The 13,812-nt window shown below is 42.8% G+C and overlaps 1 protein-coding gene across 5 annotated transcripts in view; it reads left to right on the top strand.

Moving 5' to 3' along the window:
- Positions 1-13,812, top strand: part of tenm3 (teneurin transmembrane protein 3) — a 329,857-nt gene that overhangs the window by 253,642 nt on the left and 62,403 nt on the right. For all 5 annotated transcript variants that reach the window (XM_085911853.1, XM_085911849.1, XM_085911850.1 and 2 more), the window contains 5 exons: positions 901-1,078; positions 1,918-1,938; positions 11,717-11,841; positions 12,049-12,156; positions 13,598-13,752. In XM_085911853.1, coding sequence (XP_085767979.1) covers positions 901-1,078; positions 1,918-1,938; positions 11,717-11,841; positions 12,049-12,156; positions 13,598-13,752 — 587 coding nt within the window. The remainder of the gene's footprint in view (positions 1-900; positions 1,079-1,917; positions 1,939-11,716; positions 11,842-12,048; positions 12,157-13,597; positions 13,753-13,812) is intronic.

Here is a 13,812-nt window from a genome sequence, read left to right on the forward strand (position 1 = left end):
TGACCTGGATGGTTCGATAAAATTGTTGTTTATATTACATTTGTTTGATATATCTAGTCTGACGTCAGCGGTGCACGTAGTCTTTCCGGCGTCAACAGCTGTGTTGTTGTTTTTTTCAAATGACACAAAAGACAAAGATTCTGATGGATTCATTGATTTGGAGTGACACGGATGGTTCGATAAAATTGTTGTTCATATTATTGTTATTTCATACATAGTTTATATATTGTTATATGCGCCTGTAGAAGGTTTTGAACTGCAATGTGCCACTGACGTCGGACTTGTTTACATAAAGGAGGTCAAACTCAATCGATGGCTTTAATGATTTGGAGTGACACATGGTTTGATAAAGGTGTTATATATGTTATAGTTATTTGAATAACTGTTATTGTTCTCAGCTTCTCGTTTGTGTTTATGTCACATTAGCATACCGTATCGTTTAGCCTGTTGTTCCTCGTTCATGTCTATTCTTGGTGTTAGATTTTGTCGAATAAACTTCCCCCAAAATGCCACTTATGCTCCGGAGCGACGTATATATGTATTTTTTCACTTTATTGTGCATTTTATGGCTGATGCGACGTATATTCTGGAGCGAATTTTAGTCCGAAAAATACTGTACTGTTAGTAAGACGAGTAAAGTCAGCCGCCATGCCACCACACTGTAGCAAGAACAACTTCGAAATAGAAGCAAGCAAACCAAACTTTTGTCCATGTATTATTTGGTAAGGTTTATTTTGAAGTTATCCTCCTCACTGTGCTGGGAGTGTCTAACTTTACTTGCCTTCATGACAGTGCATGCCAAATAAACTTCCCTCAAAACCCTCAACCATCCTTTTTTAACCAAGGTGCTCATATTGCTTGAGCACTAATTTCACCCCTAATTCCAATGTTTTCTCATAGGAAATGGACGCCGCCGTAGCATTTCTTGCCCCAGCTGCAATGGGCAAGCAGAGGGTAATAAGCTGTTGGCACCCCTTGCTTTGGCATGTGGAGCTGATGGCAGTGTGTATGTTGGAGACTTCAACTACATCAGGAGAATCTTCCCCTCTGGAAATGTTACCAGTGTGATGGAGCTCAGGTAAAAAAAATAGCTTTCAATCTCACACTGGTGTCATGTTTGTGCAAACGAGTCAGAGTTGAGATGATCTGACCCAACAAATCGGCATAACGTTCTTTTTAACTACAAGAATACCAGTTTTCACAAGATATCGGATCCAAGGTTATGTGGTCACAATCGCTATAAAAAGTCTTTACACGTTCTAATGTTCATGTTAAATCCAAGTCACTGTGTTCATTCACAGCAACACCCCAATAAGTTACTGTGTCCCAGTGACAACCATAGTGTAATTTTAAAATGTTAAGTCACTAATAATGAGATGAACCAAAACAAAAAAAAAACACTGGGGAAAAATAGCTTCCATATATGTAGACTTTTTGTATTCATTGTAGCTGGTGGAAAAGTTAACATTTGTTCATGTTTTAGTGTTACTGGTTGAAACTTTCTAAAAACTATTCTTCCATCACAAATTCATACCATTCAACATGACGATTGAAGCTTTTCCAGAATCATTTATCTGTGCTTTTGTCTTTGGTATACTATATAAAATTAGCATTTTTTTTCAAAATTATCTCAACAATTTTTGCACGCGTTTCTCTTCTATTCTTTTTGCATTCAACTTTTACTTTGTAATGCTTGGATTCCAATGTGAACGATACAAATTAATTATACATTTGCCTATTTTCCCAATAAAGTAAACATATGGATTCTTCACACTTAAGCTTTACACTTCACACTTAATAGTGCTCTTAAGTGTTTAATATCTATATGTGTCTGGTCAGTGAGTGATACCAAGCGATGACTAAATTTCCTCTAATTTCTGTTTCCTCTCTTCTCTCCCTTGCTTGCACTGTAATTAGAAACAAAGATTTCAGACATAGGTAAGCATGATAAATCACTTTTATTCTACTAACAAAACATACTCCTACTTTTTTTTCCTCAAGCAAACAGTCATGTTCTTGTCTTTTAAAGCGTTCACCACAATGCAGTTTTTCAACTAATGGCCCCCTTTTATAGATCGTGGTTGACAAATACGGACACACGATTGGGGGTGGAAAGCGGTCTCCAAGTGCCCACTCCACAACAGCCCACTCTACATCATCCTGTAGTAGAGATCTTGCACTTCCTTTTACATTTACTTTGAGCGCACCAATTTCATCGATGGACTCCAGTGAGTCCTTCCTCCATGTGGACTCACGTACCTTGCCTGCGCTGAATTTAAAAGTAGTGAAGCATTACCAGCTTCCATTTAATAGCCTACAAATCGACTGTGTCCCCTCCCACATTGCCACAAAGACCCCTTTAATCTGCGCCGCTAAAACGCTAAAAGAAAGAAAACTCCACCCATGCGTACAGTTAGACTGCTTTGCATTGGACCAGTGGTTTTTAACCTGGGTTCGATCAAACCTTAAGGGTTCGGTGAGTCAGTCTCAGGGGTTCGGCAGAGCCTCCATTGCGGAGGTCCAAATACATCTGATTTATTGTGTAAATTTGTGATGACTCATATCTGAACTGGTCTCACAAAGGGAACACCAGAAGTCAGTATTGTGAGTTCATGCATTGTGTTGGGTTTGTTCTTTGAACAAGGTGATATTCATGCACGGCTCATTCATTATATGCATCTGTAAAAATCATCTATGTCTGTCACGGATTGGAATGGAGCAAGGTGACCAAATGCAGCTTGGACCAGGGTTTATTGAGGGAAAAGGGAGTTGGAATGGAGGATGAAGGGGAACAGACAGACCAACTCGCAGACAGGAACAGAAACTAACAGAGACAAAGACTGGAGACAAAAGTCGACAGATGAGAACAGAGACGAGAACAGAAAGACATGAAATAATTCGACCGGGGAGTGAGAAGCAGACAGCTTTTAAATACACGACAGGTAAAAAGAGGCAGGTGAGGGTGATCACACTGATCATGGGCAGACACAAGAGGGGAGGGGTGAGTACACAGAGACACTAACAAAAATCATGACAACATAGAGACAATATACGATGACCGGGGTCGAGTCGTGACAATGTCTTTAATTATTTATTTATTTATTTTTTTACTTTTCTCTAAAGAGGGGTTCTGTGAATGCGTATATTAAACTGGCAGGGTTTGGTACCTCCAACAAGGTTAAGAACCACTGCATTGGACATTAAAATGGTATCGTGCGCCATAACGAGAATGTTGTATTTGCCACCTGTTAGAGATGTTCTGACTCTAACTTATTTTGCAAGAACCACACGGGAGACAGTATGCCCTTTAAGCACTTGCAAGTGGAGAGCCTGTTTGTTACTGTAGGTACAGCAATGTTTGAACAAACTCTGCCGTTAGTCTCTTACAAGAGCATATTTATTGAGAACAAGTAGGGTGGGGGTGACATTGGACATGTTTGGTGGTCACCTCAGCAACTGGTAAATCAGTGCAGAGGGTCCCAGCTCATTGTTTTACAAGGCCGTAAAAACAGAAACTAGTGGAGCATTGTAGATGACTAACTAAGCAAGAAAGTGTTTCCACACCATTTGGAAAGTTTCAACAACTGAATGTTTAAACTTTTCAAAGTCAAGGAAAGGTAAAAGGTTTAAACAAAGTTAATAATTCTAGTCTACATTCCAACATAATCATACGATGAAGATAGTTTATAAACCCTAACATGTAGCAGTGTAGGATAGGTGTCTGGCGGGTGACAGAAGGTTCATTTTGCTTTGCAGTAGCAACACATCTACAGCATGTGAAACCAGCAGGTCCATTTTGTGGAAAAGGACCACATCTGCGGATAGTGTCACTGCAAGCGCTGCTGCGCATACTGCTTGGACACAGTCTGGTAAGGATTGAGCCACTGGATCCAATTTTTTGGAATAAAATGCAATTGGTCTTAGTTTACTGCCATGACTCTGCAGCAACACTGAGGTCATAAAACCATTCCTGCAGTCTACCGTTTGCACAAAGGTTTAATTGTAGTCTGGTAAAATAAGGGTTGTAGTTTCCATCAGAGCCTGTTTCAGTACTACAAAAGCATCATCCGCTACTTGGTGTCCATATTATTTTTTCTGTCATTGCCATGGGGACTCTATGCACAATATTCAGCAGCGGTTGCGTCCTTTCTGCATAATGTGGGATCCATGCTCTGCAGTAATTGCAGAGCCCCAAAAATGACAACATTTGTTTTTTTGTCTCAGGTTTCGGTGCATCTGCAATGATTTGTTTTCTGGTTTTCTGTATCTGTCTTCCAGCAGCTGACAACGTGTGACATAAATAGTTCACTTCCTGTTTGACCCATTGTAGTTTATTTTTGCTTACTTTATTCCTTGTCTTACAGAGATAGTGTAACAAAGCTAAGGAGTCTTCCTTGCAAGCAGCTTCAGTTTCAGAGGCTATCAGGAGATCATCTACATAAACTAGAAGTTGGCTTTTGTTTGACATTTGAAAATCAGCCAAACATGTCATGATAGCTTGAATGAAAATAGTTGGACTATCAGCAAATCCCTGTGGCAATCTGGTGTACGTATAATTTTGTCCTTCAAAGGTAAACGCAAACCAAAACTGTGAGTCTGGGTGGATTGGCACTAAGAAAAATGCATTGCTAAGATCAATTACTGTGAAAAACTTCCGGTTGGGTTTCAAAGTATTCAGACGTGTGTGTGGGTCAGGCACATTAGGTGCTCTTGTCTGTACTGCTTCATTTACTGCTCGTAAATCTTGTATCATTCGCCAATCAATTTTATTGGCCTTTTGGACTGGAAAAATAGGAGGGTGGCAAGGAGAATCCGAGCACTTCCTAATGATTCCTCCTGACAAAAGATCATCTATAACAGGGGCAATCCCATTTATTGCCTCATGTTTTAAAAGATATTGCTTAACTCTTGGACGCCACTCTGATCTTGGTTTGATCTGTACTGGGGGAATGGACTTTAAAAGTCCTACATCAGATGGGCCCTTTGTCCATAGTTCTTCAGGAAGCTCAGCCAATTCCCTCTCCTCCATCTCAGTCAAACAAACATTAACTAGTCAGGGAAGCGCATAAGCGCATGCCCTTCCAAGAGCCACCTCACACACTGTTTGCTTCCACATGTCACAACTGGTACTGTAGCTCCACCCATCACCTTTGTCCTCATAATCAGTGACAGATCTGGCAAGTTTAATTCGGCAACCCACGTCTGCCCCTGTTATACTGTGAGGTTTAAACAATGAAATGTGGGGTACAGCCGACAACTTGTATTTGTCTTTCTGAGGAGCAGGCAGGAGCACAGCAGCAGCTGTAAATGACCTGCGATCAGTGTACAGAGCAGTGATTGTTAAGGTTACTTCTGTGTCACTGAGAAAACCTTCAATATATTCATCTTGTGGATCAGTGAGAATATTCATGGTGACATGTTATTGATTACAAGTCATTTCTGATTCAGGTCGGGACAATTGTTTTCGGGCTTCACTCAGTAAATTGTTTGGTAGCTTGGGATTCTGTTCAGCAGAGATGTCATAGGAACAACAAACCTGTTCACCTGCTTGTGCAGCGTAGAAGTCAACATTTCTCACTACATGCTCGCATACCATCCTTTATTGGAATTATTGCAATTCCAATCTAGTCATCAGATCTCGTCCTAGCAGGTTTATGGGGCATTTTGGGGATAGGAGAATCGAGACTGAAGCCATGTTTCCAGTTTCATCATCTCTTACTACAACTGGATCGGAGAGACTCTCCTTGTTTACCTGCCCATCAGCAGATTTCACCCAATAGTATTTTGGGAGGCCTTTAGATTAGGGACTTTAGTTTTTATTTCAGTTTTACAAGCCCCGGTATCACCCAAAAACTCTACATCACTTCTTCCAATGTGTAAGGTAACATGTGGTTTTTCTTTTAATGTATTCAAAATGTCCCATGCTGTATGGACATCTACTATTTCTTCCTCTGTAGGAACACAAGAGGTCAAAGGGGAGGAATCTAGTCATGCTGAGAATTTGGCTTTTCCTCTGCCCCTTCATCCACCCTTTGATTGGTCTTGTTTTGCTTGATGACACTCTCTCGCAAAGTGTCCTCGTTTCCCACAGTTCCAGCAGTTGTCCGAATCTGATGGGGGTTTGGAATTGTGCGGTGGCCGCGACCTTGTTGGCCTTGACCTCTTCCTCTGCCCCGTTGGGTCCCTTGGAAGAAGACTGTTATATCTTTATCTAGGTCATCATCATCATCATCGTCTAGATGAAATACATCAGAACTTTTGCCTTTTTTGATCACTTTTTCAGCATGTCTGGCCCCCCACTGCATGGTTGTAACACTAGCAGTGTCCACTTCCACCATGTGTTTCCTCACCCAGTTGCCTATTTCAGGGCGGAAACCAGTGACGAGTACATTTTTAAGCTGTTGCTGATAAGCACTCTCATCTGCATCATTGAATGGATGCCAATATGCACCCTCAATTCTTTTTCAAATATCAAGCAAAAATCATCAGTATCTTCCACAGGCTTCTGTTTTATTCCTGCTAAATGACCATAATTTGCTTGTCTTTGAAATATAGTTTGCACTCTTTGCACAAGATCATTCCATTGTGCTGCATACTCCCCTCTCAATTGATTTCCCTCAACAGGATAGGGGAAAGGCCCTTGGTTATTTCTACCTGTATAATTTCCTCTAACCTTGGCCCAGTCTTTTCCCAAAGAAGACATTGCAGCTTCTCCTGCCTCATGCCCATTCAGTCTATAGGAATGTATGATTACAGCCATGTCTTCTGCCCATTTATCTGGGTCTTCTGCAACAGGGGTAACCCCTTCAACTGCTTTCCTTGGCTCTTCCAAAGTCCATGGCCGGAAAACATATGTATGTGGAGGATAGCCTTCCCCTACAATACATCAGCATTGTCTAAATTTTGGTCATACTTCTTGTTTGTACAGGACTTCTAATAACGTGACCCTGACCTTTGTTGCTATTATATGGAGGAGGGTGCAGGTCTGTTCAAAGTCAGCTTTATTGTCAATTTCTTCACGTTAAAACACAAAGAGATCAAAATGACGTTTCTCACCATCCCACGGTGACTAGACACATTACACAACACATACAAGCAAATAGCACAAAGAGTAAAAACGAAGACAAGAGCAATGAATAAGTAATAAGCAAATAACCCAAATAATAAACAATAAATAAATAGATAAATAAGAGGAGAAAAATGGAGCAAGCGTGCATAGAGCAGACAGCCAGAATAAAGCGCAAAAGAACAGGACATCATGCAGCCGAGGGGGGAGAGAATTCAGGATCCTGACAGCTTGGAGTACGAAGCTGTTGCCGAGTCTGGGGGTGCGGGAGTGCAGGCATCTGTACCTCTTCCCAGAGGGCAGAAGATTAAACAAAGAGTGAGCGGGGTGACTCACATCACACACAATCGCGGTCGCCTTGCGGGTGAGACGGGAGGTGTAAATGTCGTTCAGGGAGGGGAGCGGAGCCCCAACAATCTTACTAGCAGTGTTCACTATGCGCTGCAGAGCCTTCATGTTGTATTCAGTGCAGCCACCACCCCACACAGCGATACAACTGGAGAGGACGCTCTCAACAGTGCCACGGTACCCTTTAAGCACTTGCAAGTGGAGAATCTGTTTGTTCCTGTAGGTACAGCAATGTTCGAACAAAGTCTGCCGTTAGTCTCTTACAAGAGCATATTTATTGAGAACAAGTAGGTTGGGGGTGACATTGGACATGTTTGGTGGTCACCTCAGCAACTGGTTAATCAGTGTGGAGGGTCCCAGCTCATTGTTTTACAAGGTTGTGGAAATAGAAACTAGTGGAGCATTTTAGATGACTAAGCAAGAATGTTTCTACACCATTTGGAAAGTTTCAACAACTGAATGGATAAACGTTTCATAGTCAAGGAAGGGTAAAAGGTTTAAACAAAGTTAATAATTCTAGTCTACATTCCAACATAGATCAAGATAGTTTGTAAACCCTAACACCACCTTTTCTGACAAATGCTGATGAAGACCAGTGTCGAGCAACATTGCGCAACATTTAGCGATGCATAGAGACAACGTGCAACGTGTTCGAGAAACTCTTTACAAAAACCAGATTGCAATTGTTGGCGGCCATTTGCGACAGTACTGTGTTACAAAGATTTCTAATTCTTTGCCTCTCCTTTGGCACTGTTTGGAAACCTTTGGGACCATTTTTCAACTTCTGGAATAGCAGGCGAATATATGGACCCAACCTAATGAAAAGGTGCGCACACGTTTCTCCTGTCCAGCATCAAAGATGGAAAAGTGTAACTCATCAAATTTAGCACAACAACTATTCTAACTTAGATGCTGGTGCAGGTAATTCATTCAAGAAATTTTCTGTCATGAATTGCTTCACCATGTTTCTTTTGCTATCTGTCCCCTTAAACTCATCCAAACAGGCATTGTATAAAAGAGGGTACTCCTCATCATCGTTTGTGCTTGGTTTCCCCTGGTATGATGATCTATGTGGAGAATGAGTAGTGATGTTTAACTGAGCTGCAAATGCTTTTGAATGCTTAACCATGATTACCTGGTCTCTAGCATTGGCGAATAAAAAATAACTTTGGCAACATGTCTCATGCCTGCTTACAAATTCATATGATTGTTTGCCAAAAACCTGCTACTGTTACAATGGATTTGTTATTTCTTGGGTCAAGAAATAATTGTTTGAAATCAGTTAAACGTTTTGTGTACATGTTTGTAACCTTGTACGAACCCCGATGAAGCGCAAAGTTCGCTACATTCACATGCATTTCTTGCTCAGCAAGATACAGACTTACATAACTCTCCATTTGTTTTTTTAAATTACACTTTGACTGACATATAATATACATATTATTTAAAACTGCCCATCATGGAGGTTATCATACCTACAAAAAATCTCTGAACAGTCTAAATATTGTTTAATGCATGACCACACGACGAAAAATTTATAAAATGCAAATAAAGGACCCCAACCAAACGCCTTTAACAAACACCGCCATCAATATACCAGCTCAGTGGCCTAGTGGTAGAGTGTCTGCCCTGAGACTGGAAGGTTGTGGGTTCAAACCCCTATATAAATGGGACCCATTGCCTCCCTGCTTGGCACTCAGCATTAAGAGTTGTAATAGGGGGTTTAGATCACCAAATGATTCCCGGGTGCGGCTCCGCTGCTGCTCACTGCTCCCCTCTCCCCCAGGGGATGGATCAAAATCACATGGGGATGGGTTAAATGCAGAGGACTAATTTCGCCACACCCAGTTGTGTGTGTGACAATCAGTGGGACTTTATGAATTAGAGTATAACTCCCTATGTGAACAATAACAAGAAATACATTAATAAAATAAAGTCCAGCAATTTCTTTAAAATATTAGTAGTGCTACATTTTGGGAAAGCGTTGTTCAACAAGCCCATATCATCAACTAACAATAACAACATCTCGTGTTGGAGTTTTATGGACAGAGGGCATTATTTTGTCCTCTACAGTCTTTTTTTCAAGTCGGTATTCTTGGCAAGTATTGCGGATGAATCTATTTTTGTGTTGTCATCTTAAATGACTCGTGCAGTCATCACTTCAGCAGCAGCCTGAAGCAAGGAGAGGTAAGGAGAGAGATAGAATGAAGGAACGTGAGAGAGCAGGCTATAGATAATTATTGGTGTGGTTACTGGTTTTTCTATTCAGTTGTCTATATCATTGTCTATATAACTGCTTTATTCCCACTGTCCAGGCTTGCGGATCGGTTAGTTTCAATTATGGAAGTAACTTTTCTTTGTCACTCACACAAAATGTAGCACTTTGGTCGAGAGGCATTGCCAATTTAAGTATTTTGAGCATAACACACAAACATCCCCTTGTCCTGCAATCATTTTTAAACGGGGCATGGAAATTATATTGTGATGATATTGCCTAACTTTGCAAGATTTATGCACGTGGCAGATGGGGGTTGTTAATCACTTTCAGCTGCATTGGTGTTGTCTTTAGCAAGAGTCATTATCACGACTGGAAGCATGAGGCGATTTCTTAACCCTCCTGAAGTTGCGCAGATTGTCCAACTCCTTCAGGATGACACATCCATGCATGCTGTTGCAAGAAGATTTGATGTCTCCCAGTACAATCTCCAGAGCATGGAAGAGATTCCAGGAGACAGGCAGTTACTCTAGGAGAGCTGCACAGAGCCGTAGACGGTCCTCATCCCATCCGCAGGATCGATATCCGCTGCTTTGTGCAAGGAGGAACAGGTTGAGCACTGCCCGAGCCCTACAGAATGACCTTCAACAGGCTACTGGTGTGAATTTTTTTGCCCAAACAGTCAGAAACAGACTTCACGAGGGTGGCCTCAGGGCACGACGTCCTGTAGTGTGCCCTATGCTCACTACTCAGCACCGTGGAGCTCGATTGGCATTTGCCATAGAACACCAGAATTGGCAAGTCTGCCACTGGCGCCCTGTGCTTTTCACAGATGAGAGCAGGTTTACCCTGAGCACCTGTGATAGACGTGAAAGGGTCTGGAGAAGCCAAGGAGAGCGCTATGCTGCTTGCAACATCATTCAGCATGACCGGTTCGGTGGTGGGTCAGTGATGATCTGGGGAGGCATTTCCATGGAGGGACGAACAGACCTCTACAGGCTAGAGAACGGCAGTCTGACTGCCATTAGGTATCGGGATAAAATCCTTGCACCCATGGTCAGACCCTACGCTGGTGCAGTAGGTCCTGGGTTCCTCCTGATCCACGACATTCCCGGCCTCATGTGGCAAGAGTATGCAGACAGTATCTGGAAGATGAAGGAATTGACACAATTGAATAGCCCTCACCTGATCTAAACCCGATAGAACACCTTTGAATTCCTCGTTCTTTATGTCAACAACGCCGCGCGTGCGCTGCAGAGATCTAGTATATAACAATAAAGTAGCGTTAACAAAGTACCAGCAAAGACGTGGGTTTGGTAAACGGCTCTTTATTTAACAAAACAAGAGTTCAACGAGCCAACAATTACTGAACTTCCAGCCACGGAGGTGGAAGAGAGCTCCATAGAATAGGAGCGGGCGTGCGTAAAAGCCATGTCCTAGCCCCATCCACCGTCCCTGGACAGCCACCCGGCCGAGCGCCGGCCCCCGACTTCCATCCACGGAGGTAGAAGAGAGCTCCATAGAATAGGAGCGTGCGTGCATAAAAGCGATGTCCGAGCCCTATCCACCGTCCCCAGACAGCCACCCGGCCGAGCGCCGGCCCCCGACTTCCATCCACGGAGGTGGAAAGAGAGCTCCCGTCGAGAAGGATCGGGCGTGCGTAAAAGCCATAATAGTTTTTCAAACCTTCTGTGTCACTCCAAATCATTAAATCCTTCAAACTCTTTGTCCTCCGTGTCACTTACAAACAAAGCCGCGAATGATGCCGGTATTACGTGAGGCCCTTCGTTATCTTCGTCATCCCGTGATCGAATCCTTTGCCCTTCATGTAAACAACCGCCGCGCGGCACGGGTGACGTCACTTGCAGTTCAAATGACAGTAATCCCTTGCTACATCGCGGTTTGTTTATCGCGGTTTCACTACATCGCGGATTTCTGAATTTTGAAAATTTGTGAAAAAAATCACATATAAGTCTCTCCTGAGTATAAGTTGCCCCCCCCCCACCCAAACTATGACAAAAACTGTGATTTATAGTCTGAAAATTACGGTATTTGTTAATCTTATTTTAGCTTACCCTCCTTTTCAGCAACAACCCTGCCCATCGGTATTATTTGGCTACTGATCCAATGACAGGACAGCTTTATGTGTCAGACACCAACTCAAGACGACTCTACAGACCAAAGAACCTCAGTGGTGCCCGGGAGCTTATCAGTAAGTAATTGCATTTGCCTCCTAGCAGAGTGCTGTTTTTATACAGGTCCACTGTAATAATACCTTGTCTTTAGTTTAACTTTGGTCATAAAAAAATAAACAATGACAAATTATTTTGATTATAATTATTATTCAGAGATGTTAGATGACATCGCAAGGTTTAATGTGACCATGTGTGTGCGTGTACGTGCTTGTGTGTGTGTTAAGGTAATGGGGAGGTTGTGGCTGGTACTGGTGAACATTGTCCGCCATTTGATGAAGCACGGTGTGGAGACGGAAGAAAAGCTACAGAAGCTCAGTTACTGGGACCTAAAGGTACACACACAATTTTGTTTTAAAAACTAAAACCTAAGGGGCAGCTCGGTGGCGCACTGGGTAGCACGTCTGCCTCACAGTTAGGAGGATGCGGCTTCGATTCCACCTCCAGCCCTCCCTGTGTGGAGTTTGCATGTTCTCCCCGTGACCGCGTGAGTTTTCTCCAGGCACTCTGGTTTCCTCCCACAACCCAAAAACATGCTTGGTAGGCCGATTGAAGACTCTAAATTGTCCCGAGGTATGAGTGTGAGTGTGGATGGTTGTTCGTCTCTGTGTGCCCTGCAATTGGTTGGCAACTGGTTCAGGGTGTCGCCCGCCTACTGCCCGATGACGACTGGGATAGGCTTGAGTATGCCCGCGACCCCCGGGGACAAAGTGTTTCAGAAAATGGATGGACTAAAACATATGTACCTTATTTTCCGCACCATAAGGTGGTTCGGGTTAAAAGGCGCCGACTCAATTGCGGGGGCTTTTCTGTACTTTATCCCCACACACGGCGCATGCATGACATGACTTACAGTAAGAAAAAAAAAAAATACTTGAAAAAAAAAAAACAAGAAAGAAACAGGAGCAAGACAGTGAGTTTGGTTATTCATACGCAAATTTAAATTAAACAGTTGGGAAAGTTCGCCAAGTGCGTAAAAGCCATGTCCGAGCCCCATCCACCGTCCCCGGACAGCCACCCGGCCGAGCGCCGGCCCCCGACTTCCAACCACGGAGGTGAAAGACAGCTCCCGTCGAGAAGGACAGGGCGTGCGTAAAAGCCATAATAGTTTTTCAAACCTTCTGTGTCACTCTAAATCATTAAATCCTTCAAACTCTTCGTCCTCCGTGTCACTTACAAACAAAGCCGCTAATGATGCCGGTAGTACGTGGGGCCCTTCGTCATCTTCGTCATCCCGTGATCGAATCCTTTTTTCTTTATGTAAACAACCGCCGCGCGGCACGGGTGATGTCACTTGCAGTTCAAATGACAGTAATCCCTTGCTACATCGCGGTTCATTTATCGCGGTTTCACTACATTGCGGATTTTTGAATTTTGAAAATTTGTGAAAAAAATCACATATAAGTCGCTCCTGAGTATAAGTCGCCCCCCCCCCACCCAAACTATGACAAAAAACGCGACTTATAGTCCAAAAATTACGGTACATTTGTAGGGATTTTTGTGTGCCATACAACGATCCCATCAAATTTGAAACAGTTATTGAGGTATGATAGTCCTTAGTGACAACAACAGGTGGAACATCCTGTTTCAGTTATCCATGACGCCCAGTTCGAAACGGTATTGACACGCGAGTGCGCGTAATCTTATGCAAAAAAAAAACCCAAAGTGTCCTGTCGCCCTGGAGGGAGCTGATGATGATAATGGTTCACATACTACATGGTATAAATGTTAAATGATATGCTGTGCTTTGATGATGTTTTTTTCTTCCCTATACAGGGATTGCAGTTGACAAAAATGGTTTAATTTACTTTGTGGATGGGACGATGATCAGAAAAGTGGATCGCAATGGGATCATCTCCACAGTATTGGGAAGCAATGACTTGACTTCTGCACGACCTCTGACCTGTGATACCAGCATGCACATAAGACAGGTGAAAAAGTGTTCTCTCAATGACATGTTTCTTTGTTATGTAAAAATGTTGTTGTTGACC

Source organism: Syngnathus leptorhynchus, chromosome 5 (assembly GCF_054491065.1).
Source record: "Syngnathus leptorhynchus isolate UIUO chromosome 5, UIUO_Slep, whole genome shotgun sequence".
NCBI classification, from domain to species: Eukaryota; Metazoa; Chordata; class Actinopteri; order Syngnathiformes; family Syngnathidae; genus Syngnathus; species Syngnathus leptorhynchus.